The 22,070-nt window shown below is 41.7% G+C and overlaps 1 protein-coding gene across 1 annotated transcript in view; it reads right to left on the bottom strand.

The window, feature by feature from the left end:
- Window positions 1–779: 779 nt before the first annotated feature.
- Window positions 780–22,070, bottom strand: part of MICOS10 (mitochondrial contact site and cristae organizing system subunit 10) — a 34,848-nt gene continuing 13,557 nt past the window's right edge. The window contains exons 2-4 of the mRNA XM_079725729.1: window positions 4,657–4,704; window positions 3,209–3,318; window positions 780–1,030 (exon numbers count right to left, since the gene is read on the bottom strand). Of these exons, the coding sequence (XP_079581855.1) occupies window positions 1,016–1,030; window positions 3,209–3,318; window positions 4,657–4,704 (173 nt within the window). The 3' untranslated portion in view covers window positions 780–1,015. The remainder of the gene's footprint in view (window positions 1,031–3,208; window positions 3,319–4,656; window positions 4,705–22,070) is intronic.

Raw genomic sequence — 22,070 nt, 5'->3', positions numbered from 1 at the left:
TTTAAAGGGACAAGTGGGATCCAGTTCCACCCATCTTAATTTTATTATAAAGAGAGAGAAATAAGATCTGAAAGACTGAGCTCTGAGATTCTGCACATTTTTAGAAGAAATTGCTACAATACTACTTTTGTGTCTAGCCTCCCTGGTTCAAGTGAAACCAAGGGGATAAATTCACAGAGGGGCATGAGTAGTGGCCCTTTTGTCCTCAGACTTCAGCTGCTATGTGAAGATGAAATCAACCCCAAACATGGCCTTCTGGCCAGCTGTGTAAGCCACAGCTGTGTGAGCCACGAGCTCTCCCCAGCCCCCAGGACAAAGCCCCCAGTGCTGAGGCCCGGACGGTGTCGAGCTCCTTGAAGCTGTGGGGAATCATGACATCAATGGAGTGAGCCACCGACAGGCACAGCGAGGTTCCGTACCTGCCAAGACAGCCCACTACCCGACCTCAGCGCAGCAGACACAGCTGAGACGTGCCCAGCCAGGTCCAATGATGAGAACATAGGGTTTTAAAGAACGGCCAGAGCAAGCGAGGATCCTCAAGGCATTTGTCATCTTCTTCGGACAACGCAGCAGCACTCTCCAAGCTCCGATTTATGAGGTGGAAGCAGCTCTGAAACTACACGTTAAGGGGCGAGTGGGGAGGAATGCACAACGGCTGTGGTTCCAGCAAGGCTCTAAAGAGGGGCTGGGACCAGGCGGTTACAGCTGCTGGCAGTCCAACTATACTTTTCCTCCTGCTCAGAGACCAAAGGCAAAGAAACGCAGGCAATGCACTGGGCTGCCTATTTTTGTTTAATTTATTTCTTTTAAGACCACCTCCTTGCAATTTCCAGAGAGAAAATACAAAACAAGAAACAGACTTGGTTTCAAATACATAAACAGTGTGCTGGAGTTTAAAGCATTACTGATAACATTGTTACAGAAGAGTGTCAGCTTACTCCAGGGCACTTCAGTATTCCTGAGGAATAAACGTGATTTCTCTTTCCCTCCCACCGGGATGTTCTCAGACGTTAAGTCACTGCTCCTGCTCCTGTAAGGTAAGGACACTCAGGTTAGAACTGGGCACACAGCGTTCTGACAACCCTCTCTAACTTGCTGCTGCAGGTCAGACCCAGAGGACCAACGAGCCCCAAGCCTTACCACTCGGTTTGCTTTAAATCTGTCTCACAAGAGGACTGTATCCTTCCAGCCCAGGTTCTTCAGAGTGGCTCCTCAGTCTTTTGAGGGGGGAAAATAGAAAAGGAACGGAACAGGGCTGAACAGTCGGTACCTGGATAACTATATTCCTAGAACCCATCAAAGGGACGGATCCCAGGTGAGGGGAAAGAGCATGGCTCTGGAATCAAGTGGCCTACGAATGACAGGAACTTCGGCAAGTTTCTTAACCTCGGTAAAATTCGGCTTTCTCATCTGCTGAATGAGGGTAGTAAAACCCCTCTCACAAATCTACTGGGAGAGAGGTCTAGAGAAAGAATGTAAAGATGAAGCACCTAGGATGGTCCACAGGTCATAGCAGGCACTCAGCAAGCAATTACCATGATATCACTACACTGAGAAAGCCCCAAGTTGGGATTTTGTTCCTCTTTTCAGAGAATGGAGGATGACGACACCAAGGCACAGACTCAAGTTCAGATAAAGTTACAAGGCCATTTTGGAGCTGGACGCACAAGGCTGTAAATACTGTAACAATATTTTCCACAGTAACTCCCAGCCATTAAATACATCCACATATAATCACCCCTGAGCCATTTATCCATGACAACTCAGTTTGGAACAATGAAAACATTTCAAACAATTTAAAGAGCTGAAGCTCCTCTCCCTGTCCCTTTATGTTCTCCTCTAACTTCAGCCGTGGTGCCAAGAGAGTGAGGCGCCAGGGAGCAGTGGAAACCGCCTGTCGTCAGCGCTGATGCCACGCAGCTGCGCCTCTGCTCACTTGCGCTGTCCCTCTGATTACCTCACCCTGGCTCTGGCGCAGGGATGGGGCATGACTACAGAGGGCCTGCGGGATGCCTGCCCGGCTTTCCCACTGGCCGACCCCCCTGCTCCCAGTCCTCTCCCCAGCCACGCGCAGGCTGTTCAGTAGGCAGCTGACCGTCTGAGCACGTTCTCAGATAGAGGCTACCGAGCTGTGGTGGCATACTGTCATTTAAGATTCGGTCACCCTTGTGGCTACAGCTTTTGACCAGAACTGGGACACTCATTTGTACCTCCTTTTCTGCCCTACTTGTTATTATGGTGGAACAATGAACGAGTCAGTCACCCTTTCTTAGTTGGCCTCAATTATAATAACCAACATTTCTATTTATATATATATATAGCACCTCATAGCTTAAAAACATTTTCACATTTAATCCTCACAACAACCCTGCAGGCAGAAATTACTACCCTCATTTTACAGACAGAAAACAATCTCAGAAGTGAAAAACTCAAGAGCACATAGAAAGCAAGTGATGGACCAGGACTCACATCTGGGTGTCCTGGCCTCTGTGCTCTTTCCACTGGCCCCCTGCTGCTGCCCAGCTCACAGTGATTCTAGCTCAAGGGTAACCAAGAAAGTAGATGATTCTACACTTCCAGAGAATGTGAAGCTCTTCATGAAGCTTGTGTTGCTATAAAGGTTATGCCTTAATAAGCCTGAGGCCATTAGCACATCTAATAAGATATACAATGTATTTCATTCATTTATTTTACATTTATTTGAGCACCTACTTTGTTCCAGGCCCTGGGGATACAAAAATAAATACCACCTCTGTCCAAGGGCTGCTACACACAAAAACCTTAGGAACCGTGCTACCTCCTTCCTCTGGAGGCATGTGTTACACTTTTTCATCCTGTCTGCATCATTAAAAACCCGTCTGTAGACAAGGACTTCGGCAGAATCATGTGGGACTCACAGTCAAGAACCTGCCCTCTTCAGGAGAAAGCAGAATAATGGCTGAGTTCAGAAGTCTTTAGGTGTAGCTTGAATGTGTGTGAGATGTTTACAGGGCACTCTGAGATCTCGAACAAAAGTGCTACCTACAGATATCAGATATTTAATACGGATCTGCTTTACCCTAATGATAAACGCTGAGGCAGACTCCTGAGCACTTAGGATCTCAGTGGTGCCACAGTGACATGACAGTGTATTTATCAATTATATGCACTCTGAAGAATTCTTCGGGGACTCAGGAGAAAGAAAGAGAAATATCAATTGTGTACATACTTTGACATATTTTCCATGTAGAAGATATGGAGCCTGGAAATCATGCTGACAGTTGGAGTAGGCCATTCCCAACCCCATTCCAGAACCAAAGGCTAATGGCCACATTCTTCCTGGTGAGCAGAAAAGGAAAATCCCAAAAGGGAACCATTAAGAGAAAATAAAGCTTTTCTCCAGCTTAAATACATTTGCTTAGGGTTCAATAAATACTCAACATGCATCATACTGTTGACTATAATATGCCATACACTCCTGTCAACGTTTAATCACCAGCCAAAAAATGGGAAAGGAGGCTCTATTAAGTACACATGCTGCTAGATTTGAGGTACTAATAAGTGGTACAATATGAAAACAGTAGACTCAGTTGAACCTCTTAACTTTTCTACGTCAGTTCTAACCATTTGCTCATTTTAACTAACTCTTAAACTTAGAAATAAAACCACCTTTTGGTAAGGTCTTTGAATTTTTAAAATATGTAAGAATTTCTGGAACTTCCCTGGTGGCGCAGTGGTTAAGAATCTGCCTGCCAATGCAGGGGACATGGGTTCGAGCCCTGGTCCGGGAAGATCCCACGTGCCTCGGAGCAACTAAGCCCGTGCGCCACTACTACTGAGCCCACGTGCTCCAACTACTGGAGCCCGCGCACCTAGAGCCCGTGCTCCGCAACAAGAGAAGCCACCGCAATGAGAAGCCTACGCACCGCAATGAAGAGCAGACTGCTGCCCCCGCTGCAACTAGAGAAAGCCCACGCACAGCAACGAAGACCCAATGCAACCAAAAATAAATATAAATAAAGTAAATAAATTTATTTTTTAAAAACAGAATTTCACCAATATTTACATATTTTGATTCTAGTAAGTCATGAGGTTTTCTTAAGCCAATGCCATGATTATTTCACATCAGCACTATGTGTTAATTATGATTCTCTAGTTGTGTATTCCCCACCAGTTCTTCATGGAAAGAGGTCAAAGTGACCCCTTTGGCTTCTATTCAATATCCAAACTGCAGAAGTTCTTCCACAAAATGAAAGGGACATTTCCTGCCCTTTGCTTAGGAGAATTTTTGGCCAAAAAGCATGGGTATTTCTGGTCTACTTTTTTACTACCAGCAGGACCCTCGTTTTCAAGTTCCTTCAGAAAAAATTATAATTAATTAGAATTATCTGAGAGTGTAGATTTGGCCAAACGACTCACTGGCATAAAGTACAGGCTTTTTTTAATGAAGATATCAGGCGCCCTGACTCAATGCCCAGGGGGAATTCTGGAGATGCCCGACCCTTTCTGACCTCTTTTGAGTCCACAGTCTTTGTCTAGCTCATTTTACAGAGGCCTACCTAAACCCATAAATGGATGGACTGGCAGCCATGTAGCCATGCCTTCCAGAAGTGTCCCTGCCATGTGCACCTATACACTAGGACATTATGTTGTAAAGGTAGGAAGAGTCGCACTTACTTTTAAAGAAGGTAAGTGAGAAAACAAGTCCTAATCCAAAACCAGTACCTACAAAGAGGGAGGAAAAACATGTTAAATATCTTAATAGTAATGACAGAAACAAAACGAACATTTCATAAATGTGAACACCTATAAAAAACAGATTTTTAAATTTGGTAGAGAGATGATTTTCTCATTTCTAACCTTCCTTCTTGTTGTCAGAGGCTTTATCTATGCCTTTGGTCCCTTTGCCCCAACAGGGGATAAGAACTTTCTTCACCATTCCGTCTAAACGAGTCTTAGGGGTGCGGGAACAAACCAGGAGACAGTTCCCGAGTAGAGGCTCTCTGCACTGCTTGCGAATAGCGGCCAGCACCTTGGGCTCTCCCACCCACCTTCCGCAGGGGTGCCACAGCCAGCACATCAGGTAAACAATGTCAGCAGGAAGCTCCCCTTGTCATTTCAGCACTTTGAATGATGGTTACTTTTTGAGGAAGATGGAAAGGAGTGATCCAGAACAGTTGCCAAAGGTTGTCATAAGTCAAACACAAGTCAGAGTGTCCAGACAGAGGGAAAGCACCTCCTCAAATGTGAAGATTAATCTCCTCTCCTCATTTTACTCATAGGGCATTTTTAACCACTATCTTTCAAAATAAAAGAACAAATGCAAGCCTGTTAATTTAATGATCTGGTAGAAAAAAAATTTTTTTTTTTTTTTTTTTTTTTTTTTTTGCGGTATGTGGGCCTCTCACTGTTGTGGCCTCTCCCGTTGCGGAGCACAGGCTCCGGACGCGCAGGCTCAACGGCCATGGCTCACGGGCCCAGCCGCTCCGTGGCATGTGGGATCTTCCCAGACCGGGGCACGAACCCGTGTCCCCTGCATCGGCAGGCGGACTCTCAACCACTGCGCCACCAGGGAAGCCCGAAAAAAAAAAAAATTTTTAATACCTAATTTTAAATCAAACTTCATAGGAACGTAAGCTTGCGGTTAAAAAAAAAAACAAAAAAAGGTTAAATTCTCATTTTGACCAATATTTCTCAAACCTTGGTCACTGCTACAGTCATAATTTTTGCTAATGCGTACTTCATCTGCACACTTATTTTTTTTGAAAAAACCACCAATGTATGTATTTAATTATATAAATTCAACCTCAAATAATATTGGTATAATCATAGATTTGAGTGCTAGCTATATTTTTTTCATAAGGTGTGTTAAAATGAATGTAGAACCATTAAAATAAAAACATTTACCTGTGGTACTACTTTAGGAAAAAAAGTCATCTCACATACTGTAGAGATACATGTCACAAACTTTGAGATAAACTTATTTTTCCATTATCAAAAAAGTAAGTTATACATGCCAAGGAAGACAGCTAAGATCTGATTTTTTTTTTTTTCCCCAGACTTGACAGATTAATTGTTTTCAGAGTATTCTGATGCTCTTTACTAAGTGTCTGCTCCATGGTCCAACAGAGACCCTGACCAACCTCTTTACAATTAAGCACCACATAAAAGTCCAATTCTCACTTGCCTTAATGGTTTTCAAATACGTGCTGTTGAAATTCCAAGAGCTTCTTTCCTGTCTAACCATGAATTTAGGCTACTGTAGTGTGAACATTCAAAGCACTCCTCAGTCAGCAAACCTGACCTTTCTGCTCCAAACACAGAGAACTTCGTCTTGAGCAAACAAGCTAATCCACACCTTTTTTGCTTCACCTATGCAACAATCCAGCTGATGCTGGCCTGAAGTAAGTGTTTATGCTATTATCCAGAATGATTTCTGGTAATTTTCTCTTACTGTCTATAGGTGGCCATGATGTGTGTTTTCTTCCTATGACTATACCCTATACAAATATGAACTTTAATTAAAAATCATTACTTTGTACTGTCCAATAGACCCTGCATTAGGTACTGGCACCCAACTTTAAAATGCAACATTTGAAGATCACTCATGTCATCTCAATTTCTATGTAACTTAATAAAATGATGGAAAACTCATCAGTTTACAGACCACAATAGTTAACCTATTCAAGGCTGATATAAAGAGAAGGAAAAGGAACAAACATCAGTATTTCCCATGAGTACCCAACATTCCCTCCCTACTCTACCAAAAAAAAAAAAAAATTATCTTTTAAACCAAACAACACCCTGATATGGTATTACCCCCCAGTTTCCAGATGCAGAAAATAACTTGCTCAAGGACATGCTCAGTTAGTGGAAGAGCAATGAACTGGGCCCACATCTGTCACACTACAAGGCCACTATGCCCACTATGTCCTGACACTGGATTCCCCTACAACTTCAACCCCTAAACAATCACTACCTCCAAGGGAAATTGGAGTGTCAAGGTTTCTACTGCCAATCAAGTAGGATACAGCCAAAAACCAAATTGTGCTTCCTATGCAACAGCCCAGAACGCTAGGCAACCAGGGTAGTAGCAAGTCTGCACAAGGCCAGATGGGCTTGTTCCGATTCATTCCCAGACTAATCCTACAGCACATGTCACAGACACAAGTCTACCTGGTAGGTGTGATTCAAGAACTTCAGGGAAATGGCAACTATCACAATCGATAGTCCTCAGCAAGAATCTGCTGTTGCTTGGTTTATAAAATGGCACAGGGTTCAGTTTCAAAGCAACTTGCCTCACCCCCTTGCAGCTGGAAGATGAGTAAGACAGTAAATTGGTACTAGAGAATGAGGTAAAGAATTTGGACTGGCCTACAGATTTCAAACCAGGCAATGGGATGGGGAGTTAGGCCAGTAAAAACATAATGGCTTACAATCAGAGCTTTTGGCCTTCTCCATCTGGAAGGCAATTTTTTGGCAAACAAATCAAAAGCCCAAAAGGAAAATATTTCAGCATTTTTCTTGTCTCTCTGATTCCATGCCTGTCTCTCCTATTTTTCCCCAAGGAAAGAAAGCTCTCTGATGCTCAACTTCTCCTAACAGTAGACCAAGAACGATGCTAAACCCACTGCTACCAGTATCACTCAACCACAAAGAGAAGAAACGCTTCAACATCAACCAGTACAGAGCAGAAAATCTTCCCTCTCTAGACTTCATTTAAGTTCAGGTATATGCCTGACTGCCCAGTTTTGCTCCGATTGAAGGCATTTACCTGCAAGTATAAATATGAGATCAAAATTACAGTTCAGACTAGCCCAAAGACGGAGTGTACTCTACAGTCTTAGTTAAATTGGGCTGCTACATCTTCAATTCCTATGAGACTTTTCTTCTCCATTTCTATATTTTTAGGACATAAAATATCAAGTCTGTTCTCTTCAGAAAAAATAATATGGAAAATGATGTTTAAATGCCAACGTGTTACTTTAAGTTAGCTACCTCGGTTATTTAAGAGATAAACAGTGGTGGAACTGCTGATGAGTTTTACAGGTTCAAGTTCTCACATGCTCAATTTTCTTTTAAAAGGCAACATGTTGCTTCAAAGAAAGTCCCACCTGATTAGGGGACACCAACTCTGCAGCTGTTTCCACTAAAGATTGGCACCTCTAGGCCAGGTTTAAACTTCGTAACAATAAAACATGAAAGGTTTGTCTTACAATGAAAACAAACCAACATGGAAAAGAGAAGGGTTTTCTCTGCCTTTGGCCACTTTTTTTTGTTGTTGCATGACAAGTTCTCTTAGAAGAAAAAGCCAAAGGAAAAAGTACAAAGCATTTTTCACCTTCCCTGGAAGCAAATATTTAACTATGAATAAAATTTATATAACTCTGCCTCCCCTTTTAAGCCTGTTCTTTTGGCCCATGATGTCTGGAATGACAAATAACCCTAAAGTAAAGAAATGCCTGGTTGTAGGTACACATCTTCCTAATGGCAGAGTCCACCAAGGGGGGTGGGGAGCAAGGTAAAGAAGCCAAAAAAACAACAAAAAAAAAACCCACCCCATAACAGAGAAGCCTTATGGAATTGACATTAGGCAGGAAGCCCATGCTCTGAAACCATTTCTTCTGGAGAGGAAAAAGAATTGGCACAAATTCTTTCAAAAAGAAATTACTCTGAATCAATCTAACCCTGCATTTTAGGGCATCCTTCGTGCCCAAAAGGACATCATAAAACCAGCTAGTAGATAAACACACATTTTTAGAAAGAAGCAATTCCTTAACAATTCATCTGATACTATTTTAGTAACAAAACAACAGAGAACTTTCTCCACTAACTACATAAAAAAATACTGCCTCATCACATCCCCAAGTGGATTTTATAACAAATTTAAAAGAATAACAACCAACAGCAGGATACCAGTGTATACCCTAAGCCACACTTTGTGTGGGGGTGGGCAGAACTATGCTGATGGCCATCACTGTGACATATGGACCATTTCTAGTTAATCAATGCAACTTTTAGAAAAGTCTTTGCTCTTACCATGCCATATATCATAAAGCTTGACTTCACTGAAATTATTGAGAAAGCAAACATAATCAGCAAGAATTAAGAAGCAGGCTACATAATCTGACTGCAGTCCTGGGGTAGAAATGTACTTTGAATTTTGGGGGGGGCCACACTGGATGGCATGCAGGATCTTAGCTCCCCGACCGGGGATCAAACCCGGGCCCCCTGCAGTGGAAGCGCGGAGTCTTAACCACTGGACTGCCAGCAAAGTCCCAGAAGTGTACTTTGGATATCAGTCCCTAAGCAGAACAAGTTGGAGCAATAAAGGTTCCTGTGGAATCAACTTTGTAGAAGTTGCAATTGCCAATGGACTTTCAACTGAGGAAGACTAACGCACTGTTGGGAGAGGCATAAAAAAATCCTTAGAAAGTCACTTAGAAAACATTTCTATGAAAGATTGATCATAGGGAAAAGAAGACCATAGACCCACTTTATTTATCAATAATTGATTATATAATTAAGATCTCACTCCAGCTTATAGTTAACATTTTAAACAAAGCTCCTAAATTCATAAGTCTAATGTGTAGCTATCAATGCTAAATTTTCATCTGCATCTAAAAATTAAAATTGCAAAGCAAGTCCATTTTAATTTTATAATGTAACAAGATGTATGAGCAAGAACTTAACTAGCATATTCAACTGGCAGTTTATGAATATGAGAAACTACAGGAATTACAAGCAAGTTTTCAAGATCCTAGGAGCCATGGGCCAAACAACTTTATTCTTAAATGTCTGAAAGAAAAGATACAGCTTCCAAAAAATGAGAGATCCACTCTCCCACTGAGTGGGACGGCAAGAGCACTGATGCTGTCACGAGACAGGCCCAGTTCAGACCACTGGGCCGTCCTCACCAGCCAGCCCTCTGACCTTAGGTCAGTGCTTTAACCTCGCCCGCCCTCAACGTGCTCATCTCTGGAGTGAAAACCATCTCCTAGGGTTGCTGTGTTAGGAACATGTAAAGGTATCTGCAGTGTCTCACACAGACTTCAATAAATAGTAGTAAGTTCTGCTACCTTTCTAAAAAAACTCAAAAGATCTCAAAACTGTAAGGTAATAGTTAAATCCTCTATTAAAACACAACTCCCTGGCTTGTGGAGGATCACTGTGGGTGAACCACAGCTGAAAATCAGAATCTATTCTTCCCATTCTTTGCATAGTTGACTTTATTTCATAGGCATTAGCAACTGTTTATAGAAATACAACAGGTTTTGCTACATGTTTTTTAAAAAATAGGGGATTCCTTCAGACTCACTGCTGAACTAGAACATTTTGCTTTAAAATATAATAAAGGTTTTCCTAGAGCTGTCTTGTGTTTAATAAAGCTATATTTACGCTTTGAACATGGATTAATATCAAACTGGCCTATTTAGAATGGGTGTGCTTTCCTGTTCAATCATGTCTCTATCAACACTATTACAATCATCAAATGCATTTGTTGTGACAGACAAACAAGAACGTGCTTTTATAGAAAAGTACCCTTGGGACTGAGTTTGGTGAGAATTACATTTCCAAGAAACATTCCTGATTTATGAAAGATGCTCAGGGCCCAATTTATGAGGGGAAAAAAAATAGTTTTAAGTCAATTCCAAACTGTGTTACTTAATCCTTTGAGGCAAAGACAGATTGTCCCAGGTGTCCATGTGTAAATGCCAAGTCATGTGAATTAACCAAGAAAGTGTGCCAGACCAAAGGCTCAGAGATGGTAAATGTGGTCTGTGTTAATCAGCTTCTCACAAGTCAACATTGCTGCAGGGTATGTAGGAAATAGACTAAGAAGGTGGCTATTTTACAAGACCTTAACCTTCCTGTTGCCTATCGGACTAGACAGAGGCTGAAACATCTGTAGGAATTTCTAGGGTGGACATCAAATACCAGGATTCTGATCAGAACAAGTAAAGCAGTCAGCAGAAAGTAGTAAAGATAGGGAAGGTAAATGTGGAAGTCATTACTGGTGTGCTCTGCTTGAAGAAAAGCCAAACTCACAAAAAGGGTCCTTTTAAATGAGTGCATATAGCACATAATCTAGCTTTCAGAATTCTGACAGTCGTACAACTTTCCAAGAATGCAAAAAAGAAACATGGCTGTACACATTTTACTAAAATATAGTTAGTTAATTCACATGTGGGCAGAGTATGTAGGAAAATGTGAAGACGCTCTGAAGATTAATTATTAAAGGGACATTGAAAAATGCAGAATTATTAAGTTCCAATAAACACAATAAAAGATGCCATGTGTTGTTACATTTATGGGGGGGAGGGCGATTTGGAGGTACTAACATTTACAAGTGGCAGGCACTGTACTAACATTTCTATATATTATTTCATTTTATCTACAGAACCACCTATGAGGTGTACTATGATCTTGTCTTACAGAAGAGGAAACAATGTAAAGGGGTTAAGTGACTTACCCAAGTACACACAACTAAAAAGGGGAATTCAAACCCAAGCTGTCTGACTCCAAAATCATGGCTCTTCCCTATCCGCAGAGATAAACCCTCAGGGAGAGGTCAGGAGAGCAGCAGGGAGACTAGTCTATTGTTACATGACACAAAGTGCTTTTCTGGATTTTCTGGACTGTAGCGCTCTGCATGGGTAATTTATGACTATGTGACTCTTCAATCCCTCAAGAAAAAAACAGAAACCACAGATGTTTGACTTATCAAGAGTGATAAGAAAACCCTGAAATGACTTAGAATCAATGAGAAACAGTCAACAAGTCAAGCTGGGATGTACTTCCCTCTGTGCACTGGCTGGAGATAAAATGAATTCAAACTGTTCAAAAGGGACAGTTGAACAGTATTCAACTGGTATTTTCCAGCAAGTCCCTTCCCTCTCAATACCTCCAGCTCCTCCTCATCAATATCAGTAACTGGATTCTCATCTTTGTGAAAGTAAATGTAAGAATCAGGGATTCATTATACCCTGTGTATACATCATTGTAGCTATTACGTTGTTGCCTATTCCTGATTCAAATGAAAAACCAATGGAGAAACAAGAACCAACGGTTTCTTTTCCTTATACATTTACTTGATCTATATTTATTAGCAGTTACTAAGTAGAAGGCACTGGGGATAAATTTCTTTCCTCTTGGAGCACATCACTTGAGTATGTAGTGTTTATTCTTCAAAAAGTGGGAAATGTTACCCAGTGGTTACACTTCAGTTATAGGGTTATGTGGACTTGGGGGTAACATAGGTTAAACATGATTGAGAATACTGATTAGGTACTTACTAGTGGTATGTCTCAGTCCCTGGACAAATTATATACCTTCTCTAGGTGTCAGTTTCTTCATATAGAAAAATAGGAATACTAATATTGTCTATCCCTGACTGGGGAATAGCAAGGATGAAACAATATAAAATGTGTAAAAAGCTTGGAAAAACAGTGCATTGCACACAGTAATTGTAATTGCCTTCTTTTGCCACAAAAAGCATTTCAAGAACAAATATTTACTGAGCACTGAAGGACAAGAGTACTGGGTTCAACAAGGGTCAGAAATAAATAAGACAGTCTCTTCCCTGGGGAGCTTGGGATCAAGAAGGAATAACAAGTCAGGTATCCAGAAAACTGAACAAAAGCAGATCCTTGGTGCCGGAAGAGGGACAGTGTTCTGCTGGTCGACAGGAAGGTAGGAACACATTTAGCAGAGTTTTTGTTTTTGTTTTTTTTAATCTTCAAGAAAGAAGTGGCATTTGAGTTGTCTTAAATGGTAGACTTTTAACAGCCAGAGTTGGGGAGGGGGGTGGCGCGCCCCACCCAGCGGCCACAGTGAAGCAGGGCTTGTGCAGGGAAATGGGAGCGGGGGCAGTCTAGGCGTGTCTCTGAGAGCAGGAGACAAGGCTAGAAAGGGATGGGGGCCTCTGAAGGTACCAGTAGCTGGACCAAGCAGTCTGCATAGCACTTAATTCAGGAGGCAGAGGCTTCCCTGAAGAGTTTTTAGAAAGGCATAACATGACTGAAGTTGTGCTTTAGGAAGATTCATCTGACTAAGGTGTGTAGGATTACTTGGAAAAGAAGAGACATTTTGCTGGCAGAATTTACAGGACTTAAGAACTGATTAAGTGTGTGTATGTGTATCTGGGGTTTTGGGGGGGGGTGCAGTGGGGAAGAAAATGCTGAGAACTTCTACCTGGATAATTATAAAAACATTGGTGCTGGGGCTTCCCTGGTGGCACAGTGGTTAAGAATCCGCCTCCCAATGCAGGGGACACAGGTTCGAGCCCTGGTCCGGGAAGACCCCAATGCCGCAGAGCAACTAAGCCCGTGCGCAACAACTACTGAGCCTGCGCTCTAGAGCCTGCAAGCCACAACTACTGAGCCTGCGCAGCTAGGGCCCGTGCTCCGCAACAAGAGAGGCCACTGCAATGAGAAGCCTGAGCACCACAACGAAGAGCAGCCCCCACTTGCCACAACTAGAGAAAGCCCTCACGCAGCAACAAAGACCCAACGCAGCCATAAATAAATATAAATAAATAAATAAATAAATAAATAAACATTGGTGCTATTTAAAAGTCATCAAATAACCTTTTAATACCAAATTCCCTTAACAAATCTAAAATATAACTTGATTTATAAAAATGCAACATCTACAATGTTTTCATGAACACCAAATAACATCACATAAAGTGAAGAGCATTTGCTAAGCACTAATGCTTCAGGATTAAATTACCTCATTACATCTTCACAATAAATTTCTCTTATTAGCCCCATTTTATAGACCAAGAAACTGAGACACAGAACGGTTAAGTAGCTTGCCTCAGGTCACATGTCTGGGATTTGAACCCAGGCAGTCTGACTCCAGAGGCCTCGTCTTTGGTCACCATGTTAACCCTGCCACCAGTGTGGCCTCCTCACAGATATACAAAGTTATTATAATCAACCTGACTTACCAAAGGAAACTAAATACCTTCCAAAATTCATCCTAGCCAACACTATGTGTGGGCATTTCCTTCATTACACAAACTGAGCACCCACTGTGTGCCCAGCACTATGCTAGGCCCCAGGAAATAAGGTCCTGCACTCAGTGAGTTCATTATTTAGTGTGAGAGCCTACTGATAATTAGAAACTCGAAGTACAAGGAACAATGACAGAAACAGGATGTGCTAGAGGCACTGAGAAGGGCACGCCAACCATCTTGGAGGGTTAGAGAAGGCGGCAGGAGAGAAGGGGACGAGAGAACCGCACTTCGAGGAGCTCCCGGTCACTAAATTACCGAGTGTGCGGTGGGAGATAAAGCCAGACAGTCTCCTATGGCAAACTAAGGATCTTGGCCTCTATTACAAGCAGTAGGGAAGCAGTGGCAGAAATTAAGCAGGGAAACAACATATCAGATGTGTACTTTACAACAGCCCACTCACAGCAGTGAGGACAGATTTGAAGAAGGCTCCATCCAAGATGGAGACACCAGTTAGGAGAAAGCCATTGCAGTAGGCCAGGTGGGAGCTAGGTCCAGACTTCTGATTCTCCCTTCTCTGCTATCTGACTGAAAAATGTGACCCTAAATACTTTGGTCCCTCCTCAATACCACACTCCCCCCACCCCCCGCCTTTGTGTACTCCATGCCTAGCAGAAATGAGAGATGGTACTAAAGGTAAGCAGGACAGGTTAAAGCACGACTCTGACCAGGGATTAGGAATTTCTGAGGAGTGGGAGTGACCACACTTTATGATGATTCTTAGATAAGGGATGCTTAGGTAAAGATATAGTCATGGACAGAGATGCAGAGATGGAAAAGGGGGTCAAATGTTTTAAAAATATACCAATGGTTTTGCAATTAAGGTAGTGTTGGTGCAAATGGTGACTATCCCAGACCAGCATTCACAAAAGTGTGGGAATGGCTTGCCTGAATTTCGGGGACCTCCGTGAGCAAGCAACTTTTTCTTTGCTGTTCAAATCTGGCTCTCAGGCTTCCTTGGTGGCGCCGTGGTTAAGAATCCACCTGCCAATGGAGGGGAAACGGGTTCAAGCCCTGGTCCAGGAAGATCCCACATGCCGCACAACAACTAAGCCTGTGCACCACAACTAAAGAGCCTGCACTCTAGAGCCCGTGCGCTACAACTACTGAGCCTGAGAGCCACAACTACTGAAGCCCACTCACCGGGAGCCCGTGCTCCGCAACCAGAGAAGCCACCGCAATGAGAAGCCCATGCACCACAACAAAGAGTAGCCCCCGCTCGCTACAACTAGAGAAAGCCTGCACGCAGCAACGAAGACCCAGCACAGCCAAAATTAAATAAAATAAAAATTTTTAATTAATTAATTTAATTTAAATGTCTTCTTAAAAATCTGGCTCTCATAAGGTGCCCAAGACTATGAGGTTTAGGAAACAGCACCCAGCTGACTTTCTATTACAGTAGTATTCTACAGTCATTCTTTCTTCTTTTGTTTAAAATTTTTTATTTATTTATTTATTCATTCATTCATTCATTCACTTATTTATTGCTGTGCGCGGGCTTTCTCTAGTTGCAGCGAGCGGGGGCTACTCTTCGTTGCAGTGAGCAGGCTTCTCATTGCGGTGGCTTCTCTTGTTGTGGAGCACAGGCTCTAAGCGTGTGGGCTTCAGTAGTTGTGGCTCGCGGGCTCTAGAGCGCAGGCTCAGTAGTTGTGGCTCACGGGCTTAGTTGCTCCGTGGCATGTGGGATCTTCCTGGACCAGGACTCGAACCCATGTCCCCTGCATTGGCAGGCGGATTCTTAATCACTGTGCCACCAGGGAAGCCTACAGTCTTTCTTAAAGGCATAAGTGCTCTACAAAGCCCCATAAATAAACCTCTCCAAATCACTGGACTTGCATACATTGAGAAACCAAAAATTTAGTTTTCATACACTGAGTGAAGAAAAAAAAAGTCTTCCAAAAGAAAAGCTATGCGCTGAAATAAAATGAACTTCAAGTTGCAGTTGGAACAAGGGGAAATAAGTGATTTTTTCAATGGTCACAGCCAATCTCTTCTGGGAGAACACAAGATTAGTAGCATTTATACTAATGTCAAGACAACATAAGATTAGAGCAGTAATATACTGTATTTTTGCTTCTAATCAGAGGGGGATATTATAAGCTCACATACAGGCTTATGCTGAAATGGTTAAAAAAATAATTCCTACAACTCATGCACTTCAATGTAGTCATCTGAAATGATGCCAAGAAACTAGCAGCTTTCTTAGGACTACCTTCCTAGTAAAAAGTGAATTATGTTGCTCAAATCATTTGCTTCAGTTAATCATTTAAAATCTATGAAAAAGGAATTCTGAGTAGTTTATATGTACAGGTTCTGACAAACAATCAGAAACATTTGTTTCTAACATTTGTCAAAATAAAGTAGGTCTACAAATCCGTCAACAATTATGTCAGAGTGTTATAATAATTACAAATTATCCTAAGCATTCTAATGCAGGTTTAGGTTGGATAAAGAAAACGGAAGTAAAAGCAATGGATTTCAATTCCTCCCATATACACTGTTAACTATTAATCAAATTCTACCTGAAGATATACACAACTGAAGCAACTTGGTCGTGGGTCTCCATTAGTTTAAACAAGCACCTGGGCCACACTGCGATCTGCCCCCCCATCTGCCCTCTCTCCCAGACACATCTCACTTGTACCAATTTTGTAAACGGCTCCCCACCCTCCATTAATATTGACCATATTTTCATATCCCATATTCTTCCAAAATGTTATTCTAAACCCCCCCCCCTTTTTTTAAATATGGAATGCTTCACGAATTTGTGTCATCCTTGCTCGGGAGCCATGCTAACCTTCTCTGTATCATTCCAATTTTTTTTAGCATATGTGCTGCAGAAGTGAGCACACCTCTTTATCCTTTATTTCTTGTTCCTATCATGCTTTCTAAAAAGCATTTCAGGGACTTCCCTGGTGGTCCAGTGGTTAAGAATCCGCCTTCCAATGCAGGGGACGCGGGTTCAATCCCTGCTCAGGGAACTAAGATCCCACATGCCGCAGGGCAACTAAGCTCACACGCCACAACTAAAGAGCCCACGTGCCACAACTAGAGAGCCCACGTGCCGCAACTACAGAGCCCACATGCTCTGGAGCCCATGCCACAAAACTAGAGAGAAGCCCTCACGCCGCAATGAAAGATCCCAAGTGCCCCAACTAAGACCCAATGCAGCCATAAATAAATAAATAAATAAATTTTAAAATAAATAAATAAAAAGCATTTCAAATTCACTTTCTCCACTTCTTTTTAAAGTGACAAGTTAAATTGTTAATAATCATTATCTAGATTCCAATGGACTTTCACTTTAAGTAATACAGTTCTTTTTTTTTTTACAAGTATGTATTTAGTCAAAAAAAAAAAAAGACCTAAAAATTATAAGCTATGCTTTCTTTAAAGTCATTCTAGGGAATTCCCTGGAGGTCCAGTGGTTAGGACTCCGCGATTTCACTGCTGAGGGTGCAGGTTCAATCTCTGGTCAGGGAACTAGGATCCCAGAAGCCATGTGGTGTGGCCAAATTTTTTTTTTTAAAGTCATTCTAATTATCCTGTTTGTTCCTTTTTCTTTTTTTCTCCACTTCATTTCCCCTTTATGTTTGTCGCTGAAAGAGTCTGTGTGTACAGATGTACTATATGTATGAATATTCGACCCTGTGTTGGGTGAGTGTAGTCTGGCAGGCTGTGGCAGGGGAGTCGTAAAGAACGAGAAGTCTAGAGAAGTTACATTTGTCATGGGCAGGATTTCTCAACCTTGACTGCTGACATTTGGGGCTGGTACTCCTTTGTCGTGGGTGCTGTCGTTTTAGCGGCATCCCTGTCCACGACCCACCAGATGTCAGTACCCCCACTCCCCCATCCCCCAGTATGGCAACCATACATGGCACCAAACATTGCCAAATGTCCCTGGGGGTGAGGGGGTACTTCACCCCCCCCCCAGTCTAGGGGTTTACAGTTTATAAAATACTTTCACAACCATTAGGTTATTATCTAATCCTGGGCTTCATCAAAACCACATAGGGGGTTTCCCCGGTGGCACAGTAGTTGAAAGTCTGCCTGCCGATGCAGGGGACACAGGTTCGTGCCCCGGTCCGGGAAGATCCCACATGCCGCGGAGCGGCTGGGCCCGTGAGCCGTGGCCGCTGAGCCTGTGCGTCCGGAGCCTGTGCTCTGCAACGGAAGAGGCCACAACAGTGAGAGGCCCGCATACCGAAGAAGAAAAAAAAAAAAAAAAAAAAAACCATGTAGGGATTAGCATCCCAAATTTACAGAAGAGGAAACTGAGGCTCAAAGAAGCCAAAGACTGTCCCAAGCTCACTCGGCTCAAGGCCCACTCTTTCTTTTTTGGCTGCACCGTGCCAAATGGTACACGACCAGGGATTGAACCCGGGCCGCAGCAGTGAAAGCGCCGAGTCCCAACCACTAGACCACCAGGGAATTCCCACAGCCGACTCTTCTTTCAATGTCCCACACACTGCTTTTCCAGCTGAAGGAGATTAACACTGCAGGCCCTCGGTTTCCTCACCCTTACAGTGAGAGGCTGGACACAATTCCCTTCCTTCTTCCTCTTCTTTCTTTCAAAGCAGAAAGCCTTTCTTCCAGAGAAATCTTCTGTGAGAGCCCAGTACATTCAAAAGATAAAACTAAGCTGCTATTTGAGGAGTCCAAGTAGCATCCAGACCCTACCCTCCTGAACCCTGTACTTGTCCCCAGACGGGCCCCACAAACTCTAGGGCTCTATAGACCACATTTTGAAAACATGATAAATAAACTCCCCTGTCTGTTGTAACGTATAAGTTATATTATTCTAGATAGCCATTTCTCAATTAGAAATGGTCTCTAGCTGAAATAGGAAGCAAACACATGCAATAGAAATGTTATCTTAAACCGAGATCCAAACTACGCTACTGACTGGTCAGTGGTAGGAGAATGGAGAGTGTGTGTGTGCCCCAAGTGTGTGGGACCCCAGTGACCGGGTAAATCCAGGAGGAGTTGTAAAGCAGCAGTCTCGTGGACAAATCTGTCCAATATCCAGAACAGAAAGAAACAGGTTACAAACAAATCACTCTATATGAACAGACCCTGGGAAACACATCTCAAATTCTCCAGACATCATTTTTCCAATCTGTTAAATGAAAGGGTTGAAATCACTGTTATCAGCCTTTTTTCCCCCAAAAGCATTCAAATTATTTTTCCAAATAAAATCTTATGCAGAAAATATATAAATACAACAGATCAAAGTAGAGTTGCTCTGTTCGGGCAGGGGGAGGGGACTGGGCTGAAAGCCTGACTAGAAATCCACTTGCTCGGCCTTCCCTTTCTGCTCTGTACCTAGCCTCCCTCCGCCAGTGGCAACCACTAGGGTACTTTGGAAGACATTTAAAAACCACTAGACCAAATGAATCCCTAAGGTTCCTTCCAGCTCTAATAATCTATCATTCTGTAAGTCTATGTATTCATGGAAGTTATTCAACTGGGGCCAAACAAGGAAAGCAACAATGGGACATCATGTCCACACCAAGAGCAAATCCCATTAACCTGTCAATCAATGAGAAACTTCATTTATAGGTACCAGTATAATTTCAAAGTTAGTGAAAAGCTTATTTAAACTAACCTATTAAATAACAAAACTAGACTTAACATATTTATTTAAGGATTATTCATAGTCCTCAACTGTAGGAAACAAATGAACTCAGTAAATAATCTTTTGAACAGAAATTGTTCTCACATTTATTTCCTCACATCATAAAAAGAGCAAAGTTAATGATCCTCCCCACCAATCATCATGATCATTCCAAGAAGTAATTTGGATAAAGTTTATTGTTTATCATTCCATTTATATAAGTAGGATCGTTTATCACACATGATGTTCTAAAATTTGCTTTTCTCACTTTATGATTATCAAGGACACCTTTCAAGGACATATATATAAGACTTTTTGTGAACATATGTTTTCATTTCTCCTGAGTAAATAAATACCCAGGAGTAGAATGAATAGATGGTATGTTTAACTTTATAAGAAAGTACCAGTTTTACAAAATGATTGTGCCATTATATTTTCCCAACAACAGTGTACAAGAATTCCAGTTGCTCCACATCCTAGAAAACCTTTAATGTTGTCAGTCCTTTAAACTATTTTAATGGGTGTATAGGGGGATCTCATTATGATTTTAATTTGCATTTCCCCAACGCCCACTGATGTTAACATCTTTTCATGTTCTTATTTGCCATTAGTATAACTTCTTTTGCAAAGAATCTTTTCAAACACTTTACCAATTTTCTTAGATGGACTGTCTTCTTATGATGAAATTTAAAAATGCTTTATTCTGGAAACAAGTCCTTTATCAGATATATGTATTGCAAATATTCTCTCCCATTCTGTGGCTTGCCTTTTTTTGTTCTCTTAATGGTGTCTTTCAAAGAGCAAGTTTTAAATTTTGATCAAATCCAGCATATCAATTTTTTTCTTTGTGATTTTGCTTTCTGTGACCTAAGAAATCTTTTTTTTTTTTAAGGAATCTTTTTGAGCTCAAGGTCACAAAGATTTATCTCCTACGCTTTCTTTTAGAAATATTTAGTTTTAGCTTTTACATGTCTGTGATTCTTCAAGTTAATTTTTATGTATGATAATGAGGTTCATTTTTTTTCTCTCTATGGATACCCAGTTATTCTAGCACAATTTCTTGAAAAGATTTTCCTTTCCCCATTAAATTGCTTTGGCATCTTTGTCAAAAATGAATTGACAGGGGCTTCCCTGGTGGCACAGTGGTTGAGAGTCCGCCTGCCGATGCAGGGGAAACGGGTTCGTGCCCCGGTCTGGGAAGATCCCACATGCCGCGGAGCGGCTGGGCCCGTGAGCCATGGCCGCTGGGCCTGTGCGTCCGGAGCCTGTGCTCCGCAACGGGAGAGGCCACAACAGTGAGAGGCCCACATACCACAAAAAAATAAAAATAAATAAAAAATAAAAAAAAAAAAAAAAAAAAATGAATTGACAATATATTTATGGGTCTATTTCTAGACAATAGCCAATCTCACCGATTTATACGTGTACCCTTCTCCAACACCACACTGTCTTGTTTACTGAAGCTTTACAGTAGGTCTTGAAATCAGGTAATGTCTTCCAACTTTGTTTTTCTTTTAAAAAATCGCTTTGGGGACTTCCCTGGCAGTTCAGTGGTTAAGACTCTGCGCTTCCACTGCAGGGGGCAAGGGTTCGATCCCTGGTTGGGGAACTAAGATCCCGCATGCCTCAGGGCACAGCCAAAAAAAAAAAAATCACTTTGTTCTGGATTGTTTACATTTTCATGTGGATTTTTAAATGAACTTCTCAGTTTCTACAAGTATCTTTGAGCATTGTTTTTCTTGCTGAAAAAGAGATAATATAAACTTCCTCACTGAATTGCTAGGAGAGTAAAAAAAGGGATAATATATTAGTGTGCCAAATACGGTGGCACATAACAGGTATTCAATTAATGTTAACTTCCTCTCTCTTTCCCTCTCTTGGCCTTTAAATAAACAGGATCCAATCTAGCAATGCCCTAACATTTCACTAGTGGGTCAATGGCTGTGGTAAAAATATTACCACACCAAACGACTTTTATAAGTAAATATTTGTATTTTCCCTTGGATTCAACACTGAAATGCACTTGCCAGAAAAAGTAATTCAGCATATTTACTAATAAACTGTTTCAGGCCACATTTTAGGAAAGCATAAAACCACAGCCAAAACAGAAATTTAACTATGTTTTCAAGTTCCACATAGTACCTAATTACATTATTCTACAATACTAACAGAAAATTCTCCTCTAGGAAGATCACAATGTTCCATTAGTCATATTGCTGCCGCAAATGGAAAAAGGATTTCTGCTCCCAAACATTGTTTATAAATACATATAACAAACAAAATACGGCTACTAATTCAACAATTAACATGTACTAATTTGAAACCCAAACCTATAAACAACCAAAAACCTTTGAAGTATTTTAGTTTAGCCTAATTGATATCACTCCATGAAATGGAGAGGTATCAGTTTGCAAACACAGGCTACCAAAAGGCACTTTTTGGTGAGCCACCAAT

The sequence above is a fragment of the Hyperoodon ampullatus genome (assembly GCF_949752795.1).
Source record: "Hyperoodon ampullatus genome assembly, chromosome: 2".
NCBI lineage: Eukaryota > Metazoa > Chordata > Mammalia > Artiodactyla > Ziphiidae > Hyperoodon > Hyperoodon ampullatus.
Note: the sequence above shows the minus strand (reverse complement) of the source record. Positions and strands in the feature narration are given on the sequence as shown.